At 38.8% G+C, this 27,991-nt stretch overlaps 3 protein-coding genes and 1 non-coding gene across 6 annotated transcripts in view; all 4 read right to left on the reverse strand.

The window, feature by feature from the left end:
- Positions 1-1,760: 1,760 nt before the first annotated feature.
- On the reverse strand, positions 1,761-5,728 carry mrpl28 (mitochondrial ribosomal protein L28). 3 transcript variants are annotated; one of them, XM_067506978.1, is made up of 6 exons: positions 5,705-5,728; positions 4,925-5,234; positions 2,984-3,136; positions 2,767-2,901; positions 2,543-2,632; positions 1,761-2,233 (listed from the first exon to the last, which is right to left on the reverse strand). In XM_067506978.1, exons 2-6 carry the CDS (start codon positions 5,207-5,209, stop codon positions 2,138-2,140), a joined length of 759 nt encoding a protein of 252 aa, XP_067363079.1. In that variant the 5' UTR covers positions 5,210-5,234; positions 5,705-5,728; the 3' UTR covers positions 1,761-2,137. The 3 variants fall into 3 exon arrangements, with proteins under 3 accessions (XP_067363079.1, XP_067363080.1, XP_067363078.1); XM_067506979.1 differs by having other exon boundaries at positions 2,543-2,629; positions 5,603-5,715; XM_067506977.1 differs by having other exon boundaries at positions 5,603-5,715.
- Positions 5,729-6,713: 985 nt separating this feature from the next.
- On the reverse strand, positions 6,714-6,800 carry trnastop-uca (transfer RNA opal suppressor (anticodon UCA)). The gene has a single exon. It is a non-coding gene; the product is annotated as a tRNA-Sec (tRNA).
- A 651-nt stretch (positions 6,801-7,451) lies between these two features.
- LOC137129516 (proton-coupled zinc antiporter SLC30A1) lies at positions 7,452-13,320 on the reverse strand. The gene is made up of 6 exons (XM_067508754.1): positions 13,196-13,320; positions 11,330-12,019; positions 10,401-10,715; positions 9,797-10,074; positions 8,448-8,635; positions 7,452-8,075 (listed from the first exon to the last, which is right to left on the reverse strand). Exons 2-6 carry the CDS (start codon positions 12,015-12,017, stop codon positions 7,775-7,777), a joined length of 1,770 nt encoding a protein of 589 aa, XP_067364855.1. The 5' UTR covers positions 12,018-12,019; positions 13,196-13,320; the 3' UTR covers positions 7,452-7,774.
- Positions 13,321-18,667: 5,347 nt separating this feature from the next.
- The window catches only part of ppp1r37 (protein phosphatase 1, regulatory subunit 37), a 42,260-nt gene continuing 32,936 nt past the window's right edge, over positions 18,668-27,991 (reverse strand). Inside the window, exons 8-13 of the mRNA XM_067507133.1 lie at positions 27,544-27,656; positions 25,894-26,035; positions 25,642-25,808; positions 22,797-24,492; positions 22,606-22,691; positions 18,668-21,032 (exon numbers count right to left, since the gene is read on the reverse strand). Of these exons, the coding sequence (XP_067363234.1) occupies positions 22,615-22,691; positions 22,797-24,492; positions 25,642-25,808; positions 25,894-26,035; positions 27,544-27,656 (2,195 nt within the window). The 3' untranslated portion in view covers positions 18,668-21,032; positions 22,606-22,614. The remainder of the gene's footprint in view (positions 21,033-22,605; positions 22,692-22,796; positions 24,493-25,641; positions 25,809-25,893; positions 26,036-27,543; positions 27,657-27,991) is intronic.

The raw sequence follows: 27,991 nt of genomic DNA on the forward strand, positions 1-27,991 counted from the left end.
AAAAATGAGTGTAGCCATGGCTGCAGATGACACTTTCCATAAACTAATCAGGTTAAAAATTGGCTAAAAGCTCTATGACCAGATTTTAAATAAAGATGGAAGTCAAAAAGTTAATTGTCCTGTTGGAGTAGAGATGAACCAGCCAGATGGTGTCTGTGTCTGCCTTAAAAGGAGAAATCACCAAAAATGGCACTTGGTGTGTCAGTTTCAGAGTTTGTTTTTGTTAACTTTAACCAACCTTGGTGCACAATACGACGGGGTAATTCCAGGCCGAGGCTGAATCTATATAAGGTGTGAATCTGTTTACAGGTGCCCGATATCAATTGTCTCCTTCTGTTGCCTAGGTTACGACACCCACGGGAGTCCCCAGTCCAGTAGGGACTCCCCATTTTACCATAACAGCGTACATCAACCGCAAAAGCAGTCACATCATCAATACAAGCGACATTGAAAGCGAAACCAGGAGAGAAACGGTTGTTTTTATGTGTGAATTTTCAGGTCTTTTTTTTTTTTTTTGTCAACTCAAACACCCTTTAAGGATCTTTGCTGCATTAAAACAGAAGTGTAATTAACCACAGCATTGTTTGTTGAAACAATACTATTACATTTCTTTAAAAAGGAAACACTAAGTTACCTCATTAACAGTATTTCTATAAATAGGAAAACTAAAACAGATGTAACCTCTGCTCTGACCTGGAAATGTTGTGTGACTGTGCAATTTACTGTCTGAGCTTTGTTATGATTATTAGCTGTAAGTTAATTTTTAACAAACCTTGATTTTAATAACCTTGATCACTTTTCTCTCAAATGGCAACTTCACTCATTTGAAGCATTTTGGCTCCATCTGGTGTCGAAAATATACATAACTGCTTTCATATCTTCAGAGGAACTAAATGCTTAAACATAATTATGTTCATTACAGGGCTACTGCTAATGGATTAACAAATCAACATTTTCATGTTGTAGCTGATCAAGACTGAGCTGATGTGAACATGTTTAGTAAATTTGATCTTTAATGATAGATAATTTGATGATGTATCTACAGATTTTTTATATTAATATATTGTATTTGCAGTAACAAGTATCTTTAAATGTAATGAAACATTCAACCTTGTCTGAAAGTCTTAATACTGTTTGCTATGTCTTGTTTTAAATGTATATACATTTGTACAATATTTCCATTCACATGTTGTTCAAATTAATGCTATCAGCTGCATAATGCTGCTGTGCATAACTAATGGAAAGTGTGATCAGAAACAGCTTAGTGTATGCTCTGCAGCATGATTCTTATTATTAAATGATTGATGTGCTTTCTATTGTCCCACATATGTAAACAGTCTTAATCAGAGTGATTTGGGTTTTATTTTTTTAGCATGTTTTTGTTACAGCATGTTATGCGTTTTTTAAATCTGTCCATCAATTTTCGATCTTGCCAAAAGACAGCAGTTAAAACTTAGCTGGATGGCAAATATTGGCTCAGTTAAAGAAATAGGGATTGATCTGTATTGTTCTCATAATTAGATAAGAAAACTAATATTCCGTTTATTATGGGCGACTACAAGCTTTGGGAGGGGTGTTTAGATTAGAGTAGCATTATGACGCAGAATTCAGTTATCAAATTCATACCAAGAAACAGCATGGGGCATATTACTCATGTAAAAACGTACATTGGTGCAGATTAATCCCATAAAATAAAAAAAAATTGTTATGTTGTCTACAGATTAAACAGTTATTGGAGAATAGATAAGCATTAACAGAGATTAAGAAAACAGGAAATGTTTATTTCTTAGATATCCTACACAAGAGCTTTATGTCAGTGTGGCAGGTATTACATACACTGATTGAGTTTTTTTCTCCCCAGTTCAAGAAATGTCTTTCATATGGATCTTAAAAGCAAGAGGTAAAGAACTGAAATAAATAAGCTTTTAGTCCAACATGTTCTTGTCCTTTGTATGGCTCCCAGATGAAAATACAAACAGCAGGAAGTTCCCCTGCGGTGAGCATTCAGTACTGAAAATGATTTAAAAACAGAAACTTGGTGACTCAAACTCCCACCACCATCTGGAGAAGCGTGAAAACTTCAACCTACTTAATCTTTCCATCCAATAATCCCTTTTGCTCAGATAGTTCAGGTTCATCACTTCTTCTCTGTAAGATGTGGCTCTGAGAGTTTTTGAATGTGCAGCTCTTCCACCAGCTTGTCAACAAGGACCTTAAACAGAGGTTCAGGCTCCTAAAAGAACATATTTGGAACAAAGCAGAGTCTGAATGCACAGGACAGCAATTCAGCTTCCAGATACAACAACTGATGTTTTTCAGCAACTTTTAGGTATCTATAATCTATTTAGAGTTGGATAAAGTCATTAGATGTTTTAAAGCCATGTGAATCATATTTGTACTGTTTTACGAGTGAGTTTCTAGTCAAATACATAAGCTATTTACCCTCAGTGATTTCTTATTTATACTTGTTTCAAGCCGTCATGGGGGCTGAAAGTGCTGCATGAGGTGAGGTTCAGGCACTTGTGTTTGAGGACTTTATTACCTTGTGCTCCAGCTGCCTCTGTTTTTCCACAGCCTCCTCCAGACTGAGGCCCGCCCACTCTGCTTCCTCCTCTGGGATCTCAAACTGCTGCTAAGCCAACAGGAAGCAGAAAAGGAAACACATTACATTGAGTTTATAATCACAACACCTGCTCTAACTCAAAGTGTTATTATTCAAGATTGTGCCAGACGCTATGCCAGATGACTCCAAAATCTCTGACTGACCTTGTACTTTTCATAGACCTTCTCTCTCTTGACAGGATCATCAGGGTAGAGCTCTGTGTCTTTACGGGCCAGGCGAAGCAACATGGCCCTCTTCAGATCCATCCCAAGCTTGGAGTTTAGATTTTCCTTTGACGTCTGAAAGAAGTAGAACATAAGGGTTATGTGGAAAGCTTAAGGAGAAATTTCCCTTTGTTGCCTCACCACAGTTTTCACTTACTTTGAGAATATAAGAGTCAAATCCATAGGCAGCATCGATGAGATCCAGAGTGCGTGCTGTGACTGTGATGGTAAACTTGTGATCCAGGATCTCGCTGTACAGTTCTCTCTTGAACAGCTGTGGTTTCCAGGTCTTTCTCAGACGATTCGACATCTAAACCAAGTGACAATTCAGGGATCAACCAAAAGTGAGTCAAATAAATTATGAGTTGATGCCTGGAGCTAACAGACAAACTGAAGAATACATTAAAAAGTTAAGAAGCAATTTTTAATTGATCCTAATTGCTGCAGCACTAAAACAACAGTTTTAATTATAACCTCAACTCCAAAGAAGTTGGTAAGATGTGTAAAACGTTAATAAAAACAGAATACAATGATTATTCACAATAGAACATAAACAACATATCAGATGTTGAAACAGACATTTTACCATTTCATAGAAAATATTAACTCATTTTGAATTTGATGGCAGCAACACATCTCAAAAAAAGTTGGAACAGGGAGATGTTCACCATCTTGTAGCATCCCCTCTTCTTTTAACAACTATCTGTAACAGTCTAGGAAGTGAGGAGAACAGTTGCTTGGGTTTTAAGAGAGGAACGTTGTCCCAGTCTTGTCTGATACAGGATTCTAACTGCTCAACAGTTCTGGGCCTTTGTTGCCATAGTTCCTGTTTTATGATGCCCCAAATGTTTTCTATTGGTGAAAGTTCTGGACTGCAAACAGGCCAGTTCAGCACCTGGACTCTTCTCCTGTGAAGCCATTTCTGTTGTGATGGATGCAGTATGTGTTTTAGCATTGTCTTGCTAAATTACTCAAGGACTTCCCTGAAAGAGACGTTGTCTGGATGGGAGCATATGTTGCTCTAAAACCTCTATGTACTTTTCAGCATTGACAGTGTCTTTCCAGATGTGTAAGCTGCCCACTAATGCACCCACATACCATCAGAGATACAGGCTTTTGAACTGTTCTCTGATAACAAGCTGGATGGTCCGTCTCCTGTTTAGTCTACAGGACACGACATCCATGGTTTCCACAAAGAATTTTTAATTTTGATTCATCTGACCACAGAACAGTTTTCCATTTTGCCTCAGACCTTTTTTATATGAGCTTTGGCCCAGAGAGCATGCAGTATTTCTGGATCATATTCACATATGGCTTCTTCTTTGCATGATACAGCTTTAACTAACATTTGTGGATTGCACAGTGAACTGTGTCCACAGACAGTGATTTCTGGAAGTGTTCCTGAGCTTATGCAGTGATGTCCAGTAGTGAATCATTCCTGTTTTTAATGCAGGGCTGTCTGAGGGCCCAAAGATCACATGCATCCAGTTTTGACCTTTGGCCTTGTCTTTGAGCACAGACATTCCTGCCAATTCTCTGAATCTTTTGATGACATTATATGGGTTGATGAAATTTGCAAATCAGTGCATTCTCTTTTTATTAGCATTGTACAGATCTTCTCAACTTTTTTGGATTGGGGTTGTATTTGTTGATTTAAATATTATTTCCAAAGATCAAAGTATATTTTTATGACGGTTCTGCTTTGTGGAAGAAAGTTGACAGAGAATGGAAAGTGAAATTAAAATAAAGCACCAGGTTAAATATAAAAAAAAGCCACTGAAAATACTTTGTCTTAAGAAAACTGAGCTACATGGTCACCTCATAACATGATCTTATATCATTGGCACTGTCACCCATTGTACAAAGTTTTTAAAAACTTACTTTGACTGCAATCAAATAGAAGGTGGCAATGGCAGTCCCACAGTGTTCATAAAAATCTGTACCAATAATCTTTTCAAAGTAAGAAAATATGTAAATAATCAATGTAAAATTCTACATCACTTTAAAGGAAAAGAAAAACTACTCTCAAGAAAACCCATGTCTTGCAAAAACACTGTAGAACAACTACAAAAAGAAAAGCATCTTGCTGGACACTCACTTTGTCATTGTTGGCATATCTGTAGCCTGATATCCAGCCCTCTCCTCCCCACAGGCCATCCTGAGATTGTGGAGGGTAGTAGATGGGGATCGGGACATCCTGAACTCGTTCCTTCTGACCGGTCTTAGGGTTAACCCGATACTGGACTCCCAGAGGCTTCCAGTGGACAGGGGTGGGCTCTTTCTGCTCTAGGGATTTGAGGTAGTGTTTAGGGAGACGAGCATAGATGCCCTGTTTTAGTTTCAGGGCCTCAGAGACTTTATGAGAGTATTTCAGAAGAGGCATAATGGATTGTCTTTGAGAGTCAAACCTGGAGGATAAATAAAGGACAAGATTAAACACTATCACTTAGATACATTTAGTTTGATTATAACAATTATACAGTAAAATTATAAGTGATGATAAAATTATGGCGTGACCTGAACTAAACCAATTACATATTAGGATTTGTTTGTTAATTAACTGTTTGATAAAGACGATCATATAAAACAAATAAACATTATAATATAAAAACTCCCAAGCAGAGGTGAATAACTTTTAATGTGTTAATTTTAGTAATTAGAAGAACATTATCTGACACAAGCCATCCACACAGCTAACGTTCCGCACCATTGTTTATTTGAGCAAACACAGCCTGTATACTGTTAAATAAACTGTTGTAAATACGCTCTATCTTACCGAATAATAACAAAAGAATGACCCCAACAAACACAGAACGACTTTTTAATCCACGCTATCTTAAACGCACGCAAGCAAGGACATATCCTGCAGTACACATACCGATTTCCGCATTGCTCGGCCCGCCTCCACCATTGAGGTATATGATTGGATAGCGGAGGCAACTCACACAGGATTGGCTTACCTCTGCTGCCAATCTACTTCTATCTCCGGGCGAAGCGGATGTATATTTTACGTTATCAAACAGGCAACTGTTCTTTTTTCCATGAATATCATATTTAGAATAAAAAAATTGGAGCTATCTCAGACAGCAAGCATTGTTAGAAAATATATCCCACGATACATACAAAATGTTCATATTTATGTTTCTTCTCTTCTTTTGTTTTCCTTTTCTTTTCAGCTAACATTAAGTCCTCTAGTCAGTAATGTGTTGTTCAAAAATGCCATGAAAGGCTTGGTATATTTAACAAAAACAAACAAAAATATAGCAGTATTTAATACAAATATGAGTGTACAAAAAATATATACAAATTAAAATTCAACAATAAATTTTTAACATAAGTAAAGGTCCATGAATATGAGCAGCTAATTGTACTGTGCTCACTAATTTAAAGGATGAAAAGAAAAATAAATATAAAGAAAAGCTTCTTTTGGAAGGACAAACGTAGTCATGTTGCTGATCAAGGTGGAGACAATTTGTGACAAGCTGATGAGCATTTTATACTGAATAGTTTAAATTGTAATGGTGTCCAATATTTACCACAACAATCATACCTGTATGACAATTATTATTCTGAAAATTATGATTAACTGTAGCTTTACAGTAAAGTGTGTAATGCAACACTTCCCTAAACCGTACTACAAAATTTCAAAAAACACTTTAAAGTTTGTATTTCATACATATATATATATATATATATATATATATATATATATGCCTTACTTTCAAACTTACTTTTTTTAACTTGTGATAATTTTGACTTTTATTGTGAAGCAATAGAACAAAGCCTCACAGGAAGAGGGGTAGTGACGTAAGTGAGAATGTTTTAACCGTTGTAAAAACGTTCATATTATATATTTTTTTAGTGGCTCATCACGCACACAGGTGCTACGCCCGAAAGGTGGAATTGAACCACTCTGCCGCTAAGCAGCTACAGGTTTGAAGCCTGCACCCCGGACCACCGAGGGTCATCCGGGCACTTACACCAACGACGTTGAGACCTATATGTACCACATTCTCGCAAGAGCAATTTGACTCATGGTGTCCCCAAAATGACTGTCCACCATGTGTATTATCCAAGAGAGATGCACAGCTAGAACAACTATATACACGCTAATACGAAACATATTTCTGTCGAATCAACTCACAAAAAGGAGAAGTAGTCGAGTCTGTACTGTGTTATGCAAAGGAGGTGAAATTTGATTGGCTGACTGCAAAACAAGGTGGAGGTAATATCGCGTCATCACAGGTAAGATTTGGGTTCAGCTTTACAACTAAACACAAATTAAAAAACTACTTGCATGAAAATGAAATTAAACAATTATGCTTTCTAAATAGTTTAAACTAACTAATCTTTCAGATCTATTTTTTAATAGGATACAGCATAATATTTTATTAGCTGTACCATGTTTGCTAAGTAAATTATTAATTATTAAAGTACACTAGCCAAATTATGTATTTAAGTTAACTTGGCTAGTATTATAATGCTAGTTTGTCAGTAAAAGAAAAAATAAAACATAGAGCTACTAGCTGTCAGGTGAAAGACAAGTGAATAGTTCTAAGGTAATTTAAAAAAATACCACAAAATTTTACTCTGCAATATAGAGAAATGCAATCATATTTTGCTGCATAATATCGAATGTTTATTTTGTGTAAAGACACACTTAAATAATATTTTTTTTCCTGCAACACATATAATGGAGAGAATACAGTGGTTCCAGGTAAAAATGAAGTAACATAATACCTATTTACTTTACAGAATTTCACTTAATTTTGCATAAACATCTTTGGTGTAGCACCTTGTTAATGTTCTAAAACTACAGTAACAGCACTCTTCAGTATAACTGGCAGACAATGTTTTAAGAGAGGTCAGATTTTAGCATCTTTTCACTTTTTACACCATTTATCAACTTCATCTGTACATCAGGAATATCAAATATCAAAGCATTCAGTTATTTTCCCCCGGTGTTCTCGATGATAAGGGTCTGAGGCTCTGCCCTTGTTTCCCCAGCTGGTGGTGCCAGCAGGCTCTTGGTGACCTCTTCTCGAGGAGAGCAGCACATGCTCCCAGCACAGGCCTTTCTACAGGCAAGGCTGCAGGTCAGGAGGGGAGGCAGAAAGCGGTCAGGGGAGTCATCACACTCACTCCTTGCAGAGGATCCAGCACAGGAAGCAAACTCTGGCTGTACAGTACAGCAGTTCACTCCTACATTCTGCAGCACCTTAGTGACCCCTGACATCAGATCAGCACACCTGGACATACAGTAAGTGAAATGTATCTGCATTAATAAAATCTATCATGTTTGTAATATGGCACAATAAGATTTATGACCAGTCAGTAACCACTCCAATCTAAAATATGTCAGCAGGACCGTGTATGATTATTTGTATCTCTCAGCCCTGTACAGTTTAAGGCCTATGGATGGAAGAAGGCCTATGGATGATGAATTAGCATGTCTCCTCCCAAACACAGGTTCTCATTTTAGTCCTAAAACAATTAGTCAGGTGCCCATTTGAACACTGAACATGTTCTCAGATGCAGCAGGCAACAGTTTTCATTGATAAAGCTTCAAAAATCCACCCTCTAAGTGCCAAGCAACAGATAGGGTAAGTTTTCTACATCACCTGTGAGCTGGAAACCTAGCAGTGCAGTGGACGTGGACAGAGGCCACTGTTAATGATTCAGCTAACTGCCAGATATGGAGGTCGTGCACAGCCTCCACCCCAGGGACACTTGCAATCCTCCGCTCAAGCTCTGAAACACAAATATGGGGAGGTGTGGCCTGTAGCAGCAGCAGGCCATACCTGCACATCTGGAGAGGAGATGTACAAATGTGACAAAAGCATACAGGTTTAGCAAATGAGCAACATAAGTACATTATTTAAATTATAGCCCCCATTTACTGTAAATATTTTAGAGAGAAAATACTATACTAGGCTAGTAAAGAACAGAAAACAAACAAGCTGGTGTAGGAATCTACAGTAGAGCTAAATTATTCTGCAAGTACTATTTATAATAAAGTCATTAATGTAGCCTTCACTGTAATTATACTTTAATAACATGAAAAGGTAGTAAACAGAGGAACAGTAAAAACAACATTGAAATAATTTTTTTGTACTGCACACTCTTCCTCCTTAGCTAAGCCTACAACAATAATAAAAACATGATCACTGGCTGTGTTTACATGGACACAGATATTCCACAGATGATCACATCAAGAGCCCAATCAGGATAAAAATGTGTCATGTAAACGTATCAATCAGAACGGACTATACCGATCAGAGTCTGAATGAGAGCGGTGGTTTGCCCCTTGGTTAATCTGGTCGACAGAAAAACTTTAGCCAGGTAAAAACAATCAGATTATTTCTCTCTTGTTAGTCTTGTTGTATATTCTTTTTGTGCATGTTTGCATTATGGGACATGTGAAGTTTCTTTTTCAGTTTTGAAAATCTCCAAAAGTCTCTACTCTTTGTGTAATATTGCAGAAGCAGGACATTCTTGTAAGATCGCTGCTTAATGAGAAAGACCTTTTTTTCCACGTCAGAAAAGTTGCATTCTTAATAAATACTTTGTGCATTAAAATGCACATCCCAGAGCAGCGTCTGTGTATACAGTTAGGTCAAAATTAGATTAATAATAATTAATAATAATACTAATCATACAATATTATTATATAATAATAATATTTCAATGTGATGCAACAAAGTTTGTCCATGTAACCACAGCTATTGATAGTTAGAACTCTGCAGTTACTACAGATAGTTACAGATTCTTGTTGCCGAAGCTTTTTTCTTTCTCCCTCACGTTTACATATAATTGATAATCCTAAAGTTAGCAAAATATTTTCTTGGTATTGATACTTTGCGAATGGAAATATAAAGATCTACTGTTGATTTAAGATGCTTGCAATCACACCGTTGATGAGAGCTTTGATAAGAACAAGACTGACATGATAAACGACACAGAGTCTTACCTGTGGCCATACTGTAGTGATCAGCATAATCACAGCCAGGAGAGAAAGACCAGGATCCAGGTAAACCAAGAAGCTACAAGCTTCAGTGCTGTGTAGGTGCTGTGGTCTGATCAGAAGCATCACCAGGCTGTTGGCCAGAGCCAGAAGGGAGGTGCAAAGACCTTGAAGGACAAGGAGGGACGACATGATGCTCACCGGCCACCAGCTGCTTGCTGCAGGTTTCTCAGTGTAATACGGTGACTTGTGGAGTGAGGAGGTTTTACATGTATTTTGACCTTCTGAAATGGGGGAAAACAGAAAACATGTTTTTACACATGGGAGCTACAGCAGACCTGTTAACAACAGTTAGGTCAATATAGAACAAATAGCACAAAAAACAGTGACCGAAACACTGCATTTGTCCATAAATATTTAATGGCATTGTGATTTGAATTATTTTGTCCAATAATTATTTAATACAGTTTCAAAAAACATGTCACATTTATAAAAAAGGTAGCTTCAGTTGCCACCAAAAAACATAAAATCCAGTAACTGTTTTTTAAATGTAGGTGTTTTTCACACTAATGTGCAAAAGGGGATGGCCCGAGGAGCTATACTCTCTTACCACAACATCCCATGCAGACATTATCTTTACGAATCCCCGTAATGTTTCTTGAACGACACTGGAAGACCTTCAGATCTCTAACACTCCTCACTATATCAGAGACCCAGATGTCGTGTGGAGCTGCTGCATGCAGGTGGATTTGTGGCTGCTGGTCTGGGGTTTGAGACTCAGTGTCAGGTATGCTGGATGTGTCCGGGTTACAGAGGACAAGCGCCCCATTGTGGAGCAAAGTGTCCACTGCAGATTGGATTTGGTTAACATCATCCAGGCCTCGCCCTGGCTCAGCCTGATCTTTGGTTTCCTCTTTGACCAAGACTGTAGGAGTTGAACCGAGGAATGAACAACAAACTTAGACACTGTTTGATTTTTACAGCTGAATATACACTTGGCAGCTACTGTAAAGTGAAAACTATCAGAACAATGGCACAAATTCAAAGAGTTTCTCCTTGAAAGCATTCATGGATTGGCACTGGTGAAAAATTACTCATGTAAGATGAATGATAAAACACAGTTTACTTCCTTTCTTTTGATCGTATTCCATTCAGTAAAAGTTCTGAGGATAGAAATGTTGTGTTGTGTTTTATACGATGTCTTCGGTCTCCTGTAAAAAGAAACTATTTCTTATTCGTAATTAATCTTAAACATTTTTGGTCCAGATGTAATGGTCCTTTACTGTTGTCTCCACATTTAACTATTGACCTAATAAACAAGGCAAGTGTCCTGGAGACTTATGGAAGTAATCCCCAAAAACATCAGTGACATATTATTCAATAATAGAATTATTTATAATATTTATGAACCTTTTATAAAAACGCCTTATTGGAAAGTTACCACATAGTGCATGTTTATCCACAATGACTTTCATAACCTGCTCTCAAAGAGAATACGTGGCCCTTCATGATTTTATACTCGTATGCTAGTAACGTTACCTTTGTGGTTAACTTCAACGTCAGACTCGGTCTCAGGCTGGCCGTGGGTCTTGGCCCTATCATCATGCAGCTGACTCCAGTTCAGCCTGAGCAGCAGCATCTTATGGAGCAGGCTGACAGCTCCGACCACCACAAGCAGCAGGGGGCGCTGGACTGGCTGTGGCTCGAGGGAAAAGCTAATAATTTCTATTAAGTAAGAAATACACAGAGAGGCCAGAAGGAGATTGGAAAAGAAAGTCCCTACAGGTTGAACCCTGCTGTTGGTGTAGGACACACCGCAGTCCAGGGCTGGAATTGAGATTTCTGGAAAGGAGAGCCTATAAGAGGTAGCCAGTGAGGGGGCTTCATGGTTAGGCTGAGGGGTGAGTGGTTGAGCTGGGAGAGCTGGTCCATCGGTGGCAGTCTGAGTGCCAGGTGGAAGCCTCATGGGTGACTCTGCAGGTGAAGTGGAAGGAGGTGTCACCGACGAGGACAAAACACGTGAGGGAGAAGCTGGGAAGTCCAAAGGGCAGAGCTGAGCTTTTAAGCTTGTAGCGTGAGGAAGAGGGAGAGCCATGCACATGAGAATGAAGAGCGTGTGGAAACCATCCACCAGGGTGATGAGGGACTTGCACAGCTGACTGAAGATGACCTCGCACACCAGCAGCAGGATTGTGACTGCCAGCATGCAACAGTGTAGCATCCTCATTGCTGCAACCGAGAGTATCAAACACACACTAGAGTAGTACATACAGTCAGACACACACATAATCTCTTGCTCTCACAACCTCCATGTTGCACGTTTCACATTAGAATCATTATTTTGTGGCAAAAATTGTATCTGTTTTGTTCCCTTGTCCCCATCAGGTATTTGAGTCCGTGATTATGATTATAGGATTGTACGCAAGTAAACAAGACCTAGAATTGATTTACTGTAGTATAAGGTCAGTGAAAATTCTCTGATGGCTGCCATTAATACTTGTTTATTGATATCTTGTCATTAAAGATTTTTAGACTCCAGTAATATAAAATTATGTCCTGAATATGTGCAGATGGATGTCTTGAGCTGGGATGTTGAACAGTAGCTGCATCTGTTTCACTCAAGGTTTCACTCATGGCTTTGGAGATTTCTCTTCTTTGTTACTTTATACTTCCAGTCTTAACAATTCAACAGTGCTCGGTTACTGCTTCTCTCTCTCTGCTTTTCACTAACATCTTGTTTTATAAAAGACCCCTGTCACTCCCCCCTGCCCTGCCCTGCCCCTGCTTGCTTACAGGTCTGGGTGAGCACTCACCTGACATTTCTCTCAGTCGAGACAGTTTCCCTTTCTCTCCTGCCACATCGTCTATTGTGCCCTTCGAGCCCCATCCTAGTGTTTTGTGACCTTTTGTGTCTCAGCCTCCCTCTCTGTTCAGAATTGTTGCCTTTTTCCTATGAGTTGTGCATTTGAGTTCAGGTCTGACATGTTATAACTACATTTAATTAGGAAAAGTTCAAAGATCCTTTGCAGATTTAAACATATTTAACAAAATGAAATGAACTAATATTTTATGATACTATTAGTAAAAGTAAAGCTTTATTTATTTGTGGAAAGAATCCACATGGTAACCAGCGATTAAATAAACTACAAATGCAGTAACCCAGTTTCTTTTTCAGTCGTCATAACAATTCATTTAACCTTCGGTGTGTTAGGTATATTTTGTTGCACAAACCTTTGTACATTTACTTGTAACACATTGTTTTAACAATGTTATATTGCTACTTTTACTTAAAAATCACTGAACTTCTTCCATCCCTCACTAGAAGTCCACATATAAGTCCACATAACAAAACAAACTATTTACCAAAGCAACACAAAAGTAATCTAAACTTTTTTTTCGAATTACCTCAGATGAGTGGACGACGATTGGCCAGCAGTCAGAGACAAGTTGGGTTCTTGGATGTGATCTGTGCAGCAGAATCAGGAAAATGTCATTCATCCTCCTCACTGTCTGTCTTTCTCTCTGTGTCCCACCACACTCCTCCTCTGCTTTAATCACAGTCATGTGAGCTTGGAAGGGTGGTATTGTCCTCTCCTCAGTTATCCCTGTTTGCATTCCCTTCTCAACTAGTTCGTGAGAAAAAAAATACCTCAGCTCAGCCCACATACACTTCATACACAGGCAGGTTGAGTAAAATCAATTTGCACAAATTAACTGCCCATTGTGTTGTCAGGTGTGTGTGACCAGATCATATGGTTTTATCTGGAAAACAAAACCAAAAAAAATAGCTTTGTCTTCAGTCATGTAGTTTATGTAGTACAATAAAGTCTTTTAACTTCATTATGTTGTTGTTTGTGGATCATATTCATCAACAGTTCTAAACTTCTGTCATTGTTGAGGAAGTTCACTGAGGGGAGCACATTTGCACTTTATTATTTATGAAATTAACTCTTTGTAACGGCAAGAGTGTGTTAATCTGTGTGTCGTTCTGTTTTTTGAAGGTTATGTAGTTTTCTTTCATGTTGCATAAAAGTTAAGACCTTTGTGGAAAGGTAAATTTTCTTGCCAAGAATTAGATTCAAGTTTTATTCTTTTTTGTCCTTTTGGCTTATCGTTGGAGTTCAGGGTCAATACAGCGGATCATTGTCTGCATGATGATTTCACACAGTTCTTACACCAGATTCCCTTCCTGACACAAACCTCCCTAATTTCCCCAACATACAGCCAGGACCAGGGATCGAACCACTGATCCTGTGGTCCGTGCATAACTGCTTTACCAGCTGAGCTACAGCCACCACCCAAGAAGTCAATCAGAACATTAAATATATACATTAAGCTACAGGTTATAATTGGCTTAGCATGAAAACTGGAAAACAGCTCCTCTAGCTTTGGGCAAATACAACAGAGTCGGCATACTAGCATATCCTATAGGCCATTACCTGTCAATGAGGGATGTTTAGAGGTGCTGCTGAGTGGATTATAAAGCTAAGTTATTAATTTTCATGTTTTAAGTAATTTGAGAATTGTCTTTATCCTTACATCTACTTAAATCAGTAGAGTTTATCAAAATGGCCAAATAGTGTTTTGAGGTGGTGCCCCATCTCTGCCTTCCCCTCAGTGCCTTCAGCCCCTGCTCTTGTGTGCCAGGGTGCAGGGGTTTGTTGCAGTCCATTGGACTGCAAATCAACAGCCCAGATAGGGTCTGACACCATGGATAAATCCCTATACTGTTCTCCTAGCATGCCAGCACATTCCTGAGGCATGGCTAAGCCCAAGGAAAGACCCAGCGAGGAAACATTTGTTCCCTTGCCACTGTCCCCTCTCAGAAAGAGAGGCTAAACATTTGCTACATAGTTGACTGGTTTACTTCTGCCATCTGAAGACAGTGAAAGAAATGCAAACATTAGATCTACATATCATAACGCTACAGTGCATGCCTACGTTTTTGTTACAGCCTTACTCCAAAACAGATCAAATTCAATATTTTCCTCAAAACTGTACCAACAATGCCTCATATTGACAACGTGAAAGAAGTTTGTTTGAAATCTTGTAAATAAAAAATGAAAATTCACAAGTACATAAGTATTCACCGCTTTATACTTTGTTGAAGAACCTTTAGCAACAATTACAGCCTCAGGTCTTTTTGAGTATGATCTCATGAGTATGATGAATCTCGGCACAAGTATTTTTGGTCAGTTTCTCCCATTTTTCTTTGTAGTACCTCTCAAGCTCCATCAGGTTGGATGGGGAGCGTCAGTTCGCAGGCAATATTCCAGAGATGTTCAATCGGGTTCAAGTCTGGGCTCTGACTGGGCCACTCAAGGACATTCACAGAGTTGTCCCGCAGCCACTCCTTTGTTATCTCGGCTGTGTGCTTAGGGTCATTGTCCTGTTGAAAGATTAACCGTTGTCCCAGTCTGAGGTCCAGAGCCTCTGCAACAGGTTTTTATCAAGGATGTCTCTGTACATTGCTGCATTCATCTTTCCCTCTATCCTAACTACTCTCCCAGTTACTCCTGCTGAAAAACATCCCCACATCACGATGCTGCCACCACCATGCTATACTGTAGGGATGGTATTGGCCAGGTGGTGAGCGATGCCTGGTTTCCTCCAGACATGACGCTTGGCACTAAGGCCAAAGAGTTCAGTCTTTTTTTCATCAGACCAGAGTCCCTTTCAGTGTTACAGAGATGATTGTCCTTCTGGAAGGTTCTCCTCTCTCCACAGAGAAACACTGAGCTCTTTCACAGTGACCGTCAGGTTCTTGGTCATCTCCCTGACTAAGGCCCTTCTCTCTCTCAATCGCTCAGTTTGGCCGGCCGGTCCGCTCTAAAGAAGAGTCCTGGTGGTTCCAAACTTCTTCCACTTACAGCTGATGGAGGCCACTGTGCTCATTGGGACCTTTAATGCAGCAGCCATTTTTCTGTACCCTTCCCCAGATCTGTGCCTCGATACAATCCTGTCTCAAAGGTCTACAGAGAATTCCTTGGACTTTCATGGCTTGGTTTGTGCTTTGACATGCACTGTTTACTGTGGGAACTTAGGTAGACAGGTGTATGCTTTTCCAAATTTTTAATTTTTAATAACTTTGCAAAGTGTTACAGAAAAAACCTCTTTCACGTTGTCATTATGGGGTACTGTTTGTAGAATTTTGAGGAAATTAATTCATGTAATCCATTGTAGAATGAGGCTGTAACATAACAAAATGTGGAAAAAGTTAAGCCCTATTAATACTTTCTGGATGCATTTTATGCCTTTATATCCGTTGTGGTCTCATCCCGAGAACTCATTTTCCTGTGTAGATAAAAATAAATTCTTTTGAAAGATCCACAACAACACATATTGTACTATATAACAACACGTAGTATATTATCAGTTAATCTTCATGAAACATTTTTTATTCTAGTCAAATTTAATTCCCTGCTGAGAAATAGGAACAATGAGTATCAAACAAATTCTAGCTTTTTCTTGCCTTTGAATGAGGAAATTTATCTGGCTTGCTGTTAGATGTCTGCGGATCTACAAAACTAAACATTGATGCACTCCTCAACCATTCACCCTGAGGGGCACAATCATGTGTTTTACTATTCATTAGGTTTACAAAGACAGTGCTTCAGACATTTTTCTGGTCACGTTGTGAGTCATGAAAAAGTAACAAGAGGGTAGACGACACTGAGAATTGTTTAATTCAAAACAGAGTTTTAGAGGATCCCCACACATGCAATAAAACAAAAATCGGTGCTCACATACGTTAATTGCTCTGATTTTCAGAAGCTGCAGAATTGTTACAGTGCTTTTGTGTCCAAAGAGAGAGAATCCAGATTGGACAGAGAACAACCAAAAAAACAGTCCAGAGCAGGAGTTGGTGTTTGTGTGGCAGCGTCTTGTGTATTTGAGTTTCTGGGCTTTCTTTAGACTTAGACTTTAGACTCACAATGACAAATGACACTTTTCCTTTGCAGCATCTATGCTTTATGCCAGTTTAAAACTGAATTCAGCATTTCACAACATTTTTTAAACCAACAATTTCAGTGGATCATTTTAATTTTTGCTATAAACACAAATAATCAAAATAACAGAAAAAAAGAAAAGATATAAAGACCATTTCAAATCACATTCGGTTTAGGCATAAAACTGACACACTTGAGATATAAAAACTTTTTTTTCTGTAGTCAGTACTTTTTCTTAATAAACTTTTTTTTAATAATATTTAGTGGCTGCAGCTCAGCTGGTAGAGTCAAGTGAGTGACTCCATTTTCGTCCTGAATACATACCAGAGTGTCCTTGTAAGACACGATGGGTCTGGGAGCACTTAGTAAGGCAGCTGCCATCATTAGTGTAAGCATGAATAAATGTGAAGCCACATTATAAAGTGCTTTGGCTCGACTTACCAAACATGACAGTTGCAATGAGTGACAGCGTGTCCTGAATCAGATCTATGATATTGATACTGAACTGAAGCCTCTATCTTATCCTGACCTTTGAGCACTCGTTGGCCCCTTTATAAACATAATCCACACAGGAATTGCGCTTCAAAAAGTAAGTGGCACATCAAATTATTAGTACATTTTATTTGAGAATAGCGGGACATTTTGTCTAAATCGACAATGCTTCATTCCGTGGTGTTGTAGGTCAAAAAGTTTAGGAATTGCACGTTCAACCCACGAGTGCCCTGTGAGCGTTGAAGGATAATCAAATCCATATTTAAATAACTGTATCTCACAATCGTTCTTTCCTGTCTTACTGAAGCACGATCAGGTAGGAGTAGATTAGTGCAGTCTGGAATTCATTCAGGGAAGAGGCACTGGACAACACACACAGAGCAGCGCTCCCACCCTGTACTTGACCTTCTCCCACCTCTACACACCCTCACTCCAGGAGACGTGAACCCCTCAACCCTCACAGTGGTGGGGAAGGTGGAGATGGGTTCCTTTTTGTATATGGGATAGCTACAGCTGTTGTGTAATATAAACCTTCTTTGTTTGAAATGGCAGATTGTATGTTCCTCGTGCAATGCTAGATTTGCCATTTCCTTCAATATATTTTAACTCATACTGTACAGAACCACTTAAGCTGTTAAACACTTATAACAGAACAGCAATGTAGACAATGAAAGTGGATGCCTGCAGCAACTGGAATCACCTCAAAGAAACACTATGTAGTGTGAGTGTTTTTACAGCTATTTTACAGCTTTGAATTACAGCAAACGACCAACAGTACTGTTCACCTCCTAGATCAGGAGATTTATTATTTGAAACTCAAACAGTTTTCTTTTAAAACATTAAAAAAGGATTGGCAGGAGATGTTTGGATGTTAAAATAAATTATACATAAATGATTTACAGGTGTCCAGTAAACCAGTAAAACTGCCCATGCAGACCCTCGTCCACCACAAAATTAAACTAGGTGGTATTAGTGTTTTGGGTAATTGGTGTATATCCAACCTGAATATCAAAGTCATCGTAAGCCTACAATCAGACACAAACTTTTGTTTAGTGTAGCTTATATATTATATAACCCTGCTGTTTATGTTATGCCAACTTTCCATCTACGTGTTGGGAATAGGGCATTTCAGAAAAGCTGAAACACCTTCTGCTTCTCAGGCTGTAGGATGCAATGTGCTGGTTTTTCTCTAGAGATAGACATTGAAGTTCAATATTTTGATTATGGTAGTATTTTAAATAAAGGGAGATCTATCTTTGTGATTAGTTGCCAGATGAGATTTAGAAGAACTATTAAAAATCAGTTCATCAGCTTTATCAGGATTTGCCTCCTACAACTATGAATAAAAGCTGATGGAACGTGTTTTTGACACTGATCAATAGAAAGCTACTAAAAACCATGTACACTGGTCTTTTTAAATATTGTAATAACTAACCACTAGAAAATGTTTTTATTGAAGTGGCCAGACTGGAACAAAATATGGTGACACATTGGAAAAATAATTTAAAAAAGTCTAGTTTAAAAACATTTTTAGAAACAATAAACTATATATTAATATGCTAACAGTGTACTATCAAGTGTTTGTTCAGAGTAAGAAACATCAAATACATAACTTATCTACAAGTTGTAACTCCAAATAGTCAAATAACAATAAGCATTTGGGGAAATGTAAAAATCCATTCTTTGCAGAGATAATCTGCCTGGTTGCAACTGCTACAAATGTGGCAAAATATATTAAAGAAACATAAATGTACATAGTAAAATTGTATCTCTTTATAATGACATTGATTTATTTCTGCTTCAGGTTTTCAAATCCTTAACTGAGTAAGTCAAATATTCACTCATATCTTTAGTCATTACATGCATTTATTTGAAGGACAATTTTTCGCCATACATGTCTTTGTGATTACCAGCACATTTCAATTAAGTTAACAAATTATTATTAAAAATATTCTAAAAATTAAAGCATTACAAACATTGGGGGCAAACTTTCTGTTGGGTGCATAACAGCTGGAGGGCTGAATGCTGCTCCTTTCCAAAAAAAAAAACAAAAAAAACCCATCAACCCTGCCTGTATCTGAACTCAGAAAAAACAAACGAAAAAAAAAAAAAAAGTTAAAGAATAAATCAGGCTTCTTCACAAACATGCATCAAGTTAACCTTTCAGTTTTAAAGCCTTGTTGTGGAAAGTTCAGGACAGGAGTTGAATTTTATCAGAAACATCATCACCTCCAGTGTGTTGTAGATGATGCTGTGATGTTCTTTCCACTGTGGAAAAACACCACACGCACCCTCTTGTGGCCACTGCGTCACCCAGCAGAGCAGTGTTGATGCAACAAAGACTTTGATCAGGTCTACTGGTTCTTTGCATCAGCTTTTATAACTTCACCCCAACTGCTTCTAATAGCTAACCATTCGATCATATTTACCTTTTCTCCCAAACCAGGTTGCCCCACAATAAAGCAAAACGAAACAATAAACTAAATATTTCCTCTACTTTGAACCTGAAATATACATCAAAAAGGGGTTTTATTTTTTAAAAGAAACCCTCAAATGGAAAACAGGAAAATTGGTAGAAGAAGGGTGAAGAAAACTGGGAAAAACAGAAAAGGATTTTATTGCAATAAAATAAATACAAAAGAACTAATTACTCAAAGCAGCTAAACGAAACAACGAAGACTGAATGTGTTGAGTGTTGAGTTTGAAGGCAACATGAACGGTGAGCTAAAGCTAAGAGGTAAGATGAAATAGCAGGACTGGGATAATGACGGAGACGCAGCTGCTTTTCCAGAAACACACAATGCTTGGTAGAAAGCATAACAGTCTAAAATTGCAGAGAATCAAGGAAAAAAATGTTTAAACTGCGTTGCTGTTTGATATTGTCAGACGTTCTGGGCTTTTTCCAGCTTTGTGACTTTCAAAAAGCGGTTTTGTTTTAGCAAACCAGATGGCGGAGAGTTGTAACTCCTCCACATCAGATCTGAGGAGACAGACCCAAGGCAGAGGAGGGGGATGCTGATTCCTGAGGGGCCAAAGTGAACAGAGGATGAGAAAAATATGACAGAAGGGAGGTCACTTTGGCAAAGGTCCCTTGGAGTTTTTTTTCCTCAAAAAAAAAATAAAAATAAAAAGAAGTGTGGGGACTAGGAGAGACCGACGTAAAACATTAACATTTAAACAGACATATTAACATCTTCAGTTTTCAGTTTCCTTGGATATAAAAGCTTTAATGGTGATCTACTTTCTCCTCTAGAACAACTGTTTTAAGTCAGCAGGTCTGCCCAGCAGGGTCCGTCACCATTATTTTGTCTTATGTGTGTGTGCCATCAACCTCCATCTTTGTGTATGTGTGACCTGAAAAAACTAATCGCTAGTCATTTCTCCGACTACAGTGGAGATCTGTAGGTCTGTGTTCTGTCTTTGGTTAGTGTTGTATCCTCCCTCCATGTGGTTGCTCTGTGGGTAAAGACTGACAGAATGTAGTGACAACAGGGGGATTTTAATTTTGTATTTCCATCTTCTTCCTACTAAATGTACATATGTGTATGTGTTTCAGTGGATGTAGTGTGGATGTAGAGGGTTGCTCCTGTATCACAGCCAAGCTCGAGACGTTCATTACGCACATTGGGTCCTTTCCATTATTGGCTTTATTTTTGTATATAGAGCTTTGACTGTGACACCAGGTCTTCTGTCCTTTAGAACTGGTCTTGGTGGTGGTAATATCAAAGAAATGAAAAATATTGTATGGGAACCAGCCAGACAGACAATCCAAGTGTAGTTTTCTCCCATCAGTGCAGTTGCTGTGGAAGTAAGTAGAGGGGATAAATTAGTATGAATATAAGAGATCAAACTCAACTACTACTTTTAATGAACTATTTTTAATGCCACAAATGCTTTTTTTGATTTTTTGTTTTTGACATTGTTAATGCAGATTCTGTTCTGATAATCCTGTGCCTAAAAAATGTGACTTAAAATTAAAACATGCAAATGTGAAAAATTAATTAGGTTCACTGGTGCGAATAACCATAAGCATGAGTGCCATCTGAGATATGAAGATGTGAAGTTATAGTCCGTCTGCCTCGGCTTTTTGTTTGCTCAAAGGCGGGTACTGTTGTAGCACATTCAAGTTAACACTTGAAAAGTGACCCTATATACTGTAGTAGATTCTGAACTTTGAGTTTAAGTTTTGATTAAAAAGCCCCTGACACTGATGCAAGAACTGACATACGACACACACATCTCCAAGTTAGAATCGCTCCATCTTCTTCAGTGTAAGGAGGGTAAATGAACTTGTGGATATTGTTATGTCTGAACTAAATGGCAGGAATTTTTGAAGCATATTTAGTCTTCAAAAATTGCTGGCTTTTTGATGGTGCAGAAATATGCCAACTAGGGGTACAACGATAGAGGATCGTTGATTTTATTTATACAGCAATTTGGACCACTAAAAGCTATTGAGATCTGAGCAAATCACTGACTCACTCACTCACTGACTCAATCACTGACTACACTCTGTAATGTCCCTAAACACATTATAGAGTTATGCCTTCTTAATTGACACATTGTTGCCTTCTCAACATAAAGCCTGAGTAAGAAAAAAAGCAAATTCCTGTTTTCTTGTCTTACAATAAGAACAGAAAAAACACATCTGATTTTCTGTGACACTGCAATTTTTTAAAAGTCAGGGAGCCTTTATTAATATGCAGGAGCCTTCCTGAATATCCACAAGAGATCAGATGTCCGCAATAGGGTGGTGGTGGTTAGGAGGAAGGACTGCAGTTTTTATTTTAAAGAACCACAGCACCAGATAGTGAACTTTTGTGGTGCAGGATCTGTCTCAGTTTCAGAACGGTTACATTCGTAATGGAAATATTTCAATTTTGTTAGGTGTTTTATTAATAATACTCCATACTTCCAATATAACATTTCTGTAGTTGTGCAAGTTGGTAGAAAAGTATAAGAATTTGCTGATCAAACAGGTTAATAAAAGCAGATTGGCTGGAAGTGTAGGTCAATTATGAACAGGAAGTCTGTCTGTAAACTGAAGTTTACAATGGACAGTTTGGGCCTTTTTATCTGTACTTGTAGACCAACTTTAGTGAGATAACTGTACTTCAAATTCCCACCAGCTCCACAAAACAGATGGCTGAGGTATAAATGTAGTTTTCATTTAAATGACCCACAAATGTCTCTTTACTTCCCTAATTGGATGTAACAAACAGAATGATAATTGGGTCTTAAATCCATTATAATGCAGTTTAATTATAGGGAAATTGGGACCTGTAGTGTAAATATTAACTGGTATGGTGCAACGATTGTTTGATGATGACTCCTGCATTGTGACTATTTATTTACAGACTGACTATTATTTACCTCACAGCTTCATGGCGCTTCCCTCCCAGTTTCCAAACTGGCTTCTAGCAGCAGCTCTTCCAGCTCCTGGCCACAGTTGACACTCACTATGCAAGTGACAAAAACACATTGTAAAACAAACTTTTCACACCCAAAGCCAATAAAAGTGACTTTAACTAAAACAGCAAAATGTAGTGATTAATGTGACTTACCATGCTCCATGACACAGCTGCCAGGCTTGGGGCTTTCAGCATCAAGAAGATGAAGGGAAAACTCGGGCTTCAGGCCATTGGGCAGAGCTGAACTCACTACTTCTCCATCCGGAGCTTCGGTAAGACACTCACCCTCGTCTGCAGAGCTCTCATCAGCTGAGTCCTTGTCTTCAACTAGTGAGTCTGCATTCACTCCGGCAGAGGCTTCGGGCCCCGTTGAGGCAGAGTTGGGAATGACAGATGGCACCTGTTGATCATTACTGACAGAGTGAACAGGCTCTTCCTCGTTTTGCTGCTTTGGACTTGGTCCCAGTTGATTTGGCTGGCTCTCCCCCGCTGTTAAACTTGTTTTTTCAGTTTCTGGTGCCTTTTGCTTCTCCTCTTGTACAAGTATGTTCTCTTTGCCTTCTTCCTCTATTTGGTTTATGAACTGGGCCTCCTCTGACGCAGATGCTAGCTCATCCTGTAGTTGATCAAGAGCAGACGTTAATGATTGCTGCTGTGTGACTACTGCAGAGATACTAAACTGGCTTTGACCAAGTTTGTCGGACTCTTCTTCTGTGCTAGATGGGGACATCGGCTTTACTTCATCTGCTACACAGCCTTTCTCCTGCTCTTCCTTCTCTTTTTTTAATGTTTGCTCAGATTGGGGTTTTTTAGTGCTCTCAGATGCCTCGTCAGCTGGCTGAATTACTACAACCTGCACTGGTGAGAAATCCGAAGGCAGGGCTTGTATTAGTAGACTTGGATTTGTTGCTTCTGGGTCTAAAGTGCTAGGTGTCACATGATCTGTGGGTTGACTTATAGAATGTGGCTCTAGTGTATGAATCTGTTTAGTAAGTAGTGCAGACTCTAAGTGTGCTACAGGACTTTCCTCTGTATAGTCTGTTGATGAAGCAGGTGAACTCTCCTTTACCTCCATTAGTGTTTGTGTAGGTGTTTGAGATGCAGGTGGCGGCTGCGTCTGTTGTAACATGGGCTGTGTGATCATATCTACAGGTTTCTTTGAGGACTCTGTAGTCAGGCTGAGAGATGTGGGTGCACTTATCTGCAACAGCTGCTGCTCAGGGGGGCTCTCCACCCGTGTTACCATAAAGATTTTATGACCTCTCCCTGGACTTGAGACAGAAATACAGCGGCCAGGGGATGGAGGGGTGCCTGGAGAAACTGGAGATTCCATGACAGTGATGCTAGCAACAACACTCAGCCCTCCAACAGGTGAAGCAGATGGGGACAAGGAAGCACGAGTGGCACTGAGTGTGGGCTGTGCAACGCTTGACTTGATTGGAGGAGCAGTCTGGTTTGAATGAGTGGAGGAATTTGATGTAGTAGAGGACTTTGTTACCACCTCCTCCTCTTCCTCCTCATCCTCAGTGTCGGAGTCTGACTCCAGGTTAATTTGAGAAGCGCTTGGTTCAGAGCTCGATCCTGGCTGGCTGCTCGTCTCTACTGCATTTTGAGTAGATTCCCCCTCTTCATCAAATTTAGTTTCTCCGTCACCTCTGTCCTTCGATGCAGGTTCTTCTTCCTCTTCTTCGTCCCTGGTTCCATCTTCTGTAGCAATTTCGGCCATGGAGGCAGACTGCCTCATCTTTTGTTCGGTCTCCTCTTTCTCTTTAGCCAGGATAAAGTTTCTTTTGCATCCGTTTTGGATTTCAGCCAGGAGTGCACGCTGGGTCTCAATGAAGCTTTTGACCTGAGAGACATACATACAGAATAAACCACAAGGGCATCAGAATAAACTCTCTCAAAGCGCTTTGGATTTCTTGACCAAGACTCAATCTGTCATTAAATCTAATGATTGTGTTTAAAAGCCAAGTCTGTGGGAGCTCTGGTGGCCTAAAGAGACCTTCGTTGTTGCGTTCCATCTTCCTAACCCTTCATTTCATGACTTTTAGGCCTTTATTAGGCATTTTATTGCACATTGTATTCATAATAAAGCCATGAAATGACGTGACATTTTATTATTATTCAGGTATTATACAGCATTGTATTATATACGAGTCCAGGGACCAAAACCATAGCTGCATTATCTCTCTCTCTCTCTCAATACATTTGACATCTGTAGCTCTTAGCAACAAACCCATTTACTTCTACAGAAGACATAAATCGTATTATATTATTATTATACATATTCACTTTAATTGTAAAACATGCTCTAGTGCTCCAAGGAGTATGCACAGAAGCAGGAGGAATATATGTGGGGCTGACTCAAACCAAACAACAGCAACTACGTTCTTCACACTAAAGGGACATGTTGCTCAGTCACCCATACCTACTTTTTTTATCTGGGACCCTGTGAGTCAAATTATGCTTTGAATGCATACTTTTCAACTAATTGTTGGTTTTTGGCTTTTCGTAGGATTACAAATAATGCGTCTCTGATCCAAATTGTTTGGATGTGTTGACGCAGTTTCCAGGATAGTATAATTTTTTTTACAACCGTTTCTGGATCTCAGATAGCATTGCATGCTGGGTCTCAATGATGATCTTCACTTTTTATTTTTTAGATGCACAGCTCTCATGGGCTGTAAACAAAACACTGTTTGCCACAGCGTACATTGTTTATCATGTTGTGCTCCCTGTGTGCGCTGACCCCTCACTGAAATCAAGCGGAATTTCTCCCATGAGGATCTCCCACTGTGTGTTACATGTGTGAAACTCAGCTCTGGACGTTGAAAAGAGGCTTAAGAAAGTTTTCTTAGGATGAAACTGTTGCTGACAAAGCTGACAAACCGTACGCAGGAATTCATTGTAGGATAAGCAGAAACACATGTGATGTCTCAAAATGTATCCGGAATTTTACTTTCTCTTTTCCATCCCCCTCTTCATGACCCATGCTCACAGTTTCTTTCTTGGGCTCCCGGTCAAGGTCCAGACGCAGCAAAGATGTGTTGACTTTAAGAGCGAGCGACAGGGCCATCAGTCCACCGGTCTTGATTTCATTCTCTCGAAGGTCCAGGCGCAGCAGCCTGGGACTCTCAGCAATGAATTCAGCTACAGCCACAGCACCTATAGCACAAAATGACAGAAAGCTGTCAGGTATACAAAAATCCAAAACTGAAACTAAAGCAGAGGCAGCAGCATTAATTCCCACCTTCACAGGAAAGTTTGGTGGAAGCAAGGCCCAGCCTGAGAACAGAGCGATTAGCAATCAGTCCATCTTTCAGCTTGTGGACCCCTTCGTTACCCACTGCGTTATGGCCGAGGTTCAGAGTCTCCAGACTCTGGGTGCATGGCTAAGAGACAAAAAAAATAAAAATAAAAAGGAAAATAGAAGGTTTTGAGGTATAGAAACAGACATATATTTGTGTTTAATATTTTAAATAATACATTAGTGAGTTTTTGCACCTGCAGTAAGTATAAAAGTCCACAACGTATTTATTTATTTTTACACATTACTGTTATGTCTGCTGTTTATCATTTAACATTTTATTTGTAAATCATGCTCTATTTTATGCACATTTTATCATTCAGATTATTTTAGTAAGTGTTTATGTGGTAGAGTTTTAGATTTAATTGTATTTGGGATTTTTCTGTGTGTCCATTTCTTAACTATAGAGACAATTTTGAGTCACACTGAAATTTACTGTCTATAAAAGCCGTTTCTCCTTATACTGGCTTCTACTAAATGTTTGGTGTTACCATCTTATTGCACTGTGGCAGAAGACTACACAGGGATTATCTCTTGTAATCAGGCACTAGGATAGTCATGGGATGTTCTTTTGCACATTCATTATAAGTATTAGGCCACCAGGATAGTCATGGGATGTTCTTTTGCACATTTATTGGAAGTGTTAGGCCAATTTGTGTATACTACAACTTTTCTTGAGCATCGGAAAAGAAAAACTAAAAAAAGCTTCAGTATTCCATAGCTCTACAGCTATTATATTGAGGCAACATAATAAATTCCATAACACACTACAAACGAAAAAAAAAAAATTATGTGAGTGAGGAACATGCTGCAGTTTCTGCATTATGTAGATATAATGTTATTTGCGCAATGCATGTCAAATTTTCTGTGGTTCTATTAAACTGGCGCAAAACATCTGAATAATAAAAACAGCATAAAAAAAAGTTTATCAATGTCTTATGAGTCCAGGACTGTAATAACTCAGTGTCTAGATGTAAACAGTGCAGTACCCAAATAATATACTCATGTCCCAGAAGGAAATCATAGCATAAGAGATAATGACACTATCACTCAATGACAGAAATGGAGTCAATGAACTCAATGAACTCAGAAATGGATTATCTATCTGTATAACAGACTGCTGTTAAACTGAACCTGAACTGTGGGAAATGGCATGGCATATTAATGAGGAAATTATACTGGTAATATCCGGTAATCACACAGCAACATTTAAAAACACATTCATGTCTCCCCGTAATACACAAATGTTTACCCACGAAAACTATAACAAATAAGAATTACAAATTCTGTGGTATGTTCAAGTCTCGTCTTAAATAAATATTTAGCACCCCCTCACCATCTTAACTGGAAAAAAACAGTCATTACTTCAGCAGAAATCTACAAGTCTGAGATACAACTGAAATGAGCACATGTGGACATGAGCTGAGGTACAGCTGCTGAACATTAACAGAAATTAGCAGAAAATATGTATGACATAGAGCTTCTCTGATAGTGTAATAAAGATCAATTAAAGACTGCCACCTCTTAAAACATCTGACAACCTTTGTATCTGTGTGCAGATTGCAATTATCGTCGCATTATGTGTGTGTATACCAGTGCAGAAGCAAGGCAGCCCATGCCGTTGTGCGTGAGCTGGTTGTTCCATAGCACCAAAGTGACAAGGCCTTTCCTTTGCTCTTTTAATCCTTCACACACATAGGTCAGTCCTGTGAGGACAACAGAGATAATTATTGACACGGGCACAGTTAGTTCATCTGCAACAAACTAAAAAATATTTTCAAGATAGTATAGTGTGAAGTAGAATTGAGGAGGACTGCATTGGTGTGGGGACCCTGAACTCACGGGATAAGCCAAAAACGAAAAAAAAAAAAAAAACCAAACAAAAATTAAAAAAAAACAGTGTGAACTAGAACATATTTTCTTTTTATTGTTTAAGAAGGTCTGGTAAGCCTAAAAATGTGTATTTTAACTATTCTGTCTTGCAATTGATAAATATACTCATATACTAATTTATAATAATGAGCTGTAGCACAATGCTGGG

The sequence above is a fragment of the Channa argus genome, chromosome 6, assembly GCF_033026475.1.
Source record: "Channa argus isolate prfri chromosome 6, Channa argus male v1.0, whole genome shotgun sequence".
In the NCBI taxonomy this organism is placed as follows: domain Eukaryota; kingdom Metazoa; phylum Chordata; class Actinopteri; order Anabantiformes; family Channidae; genus Channa; species Channa argus.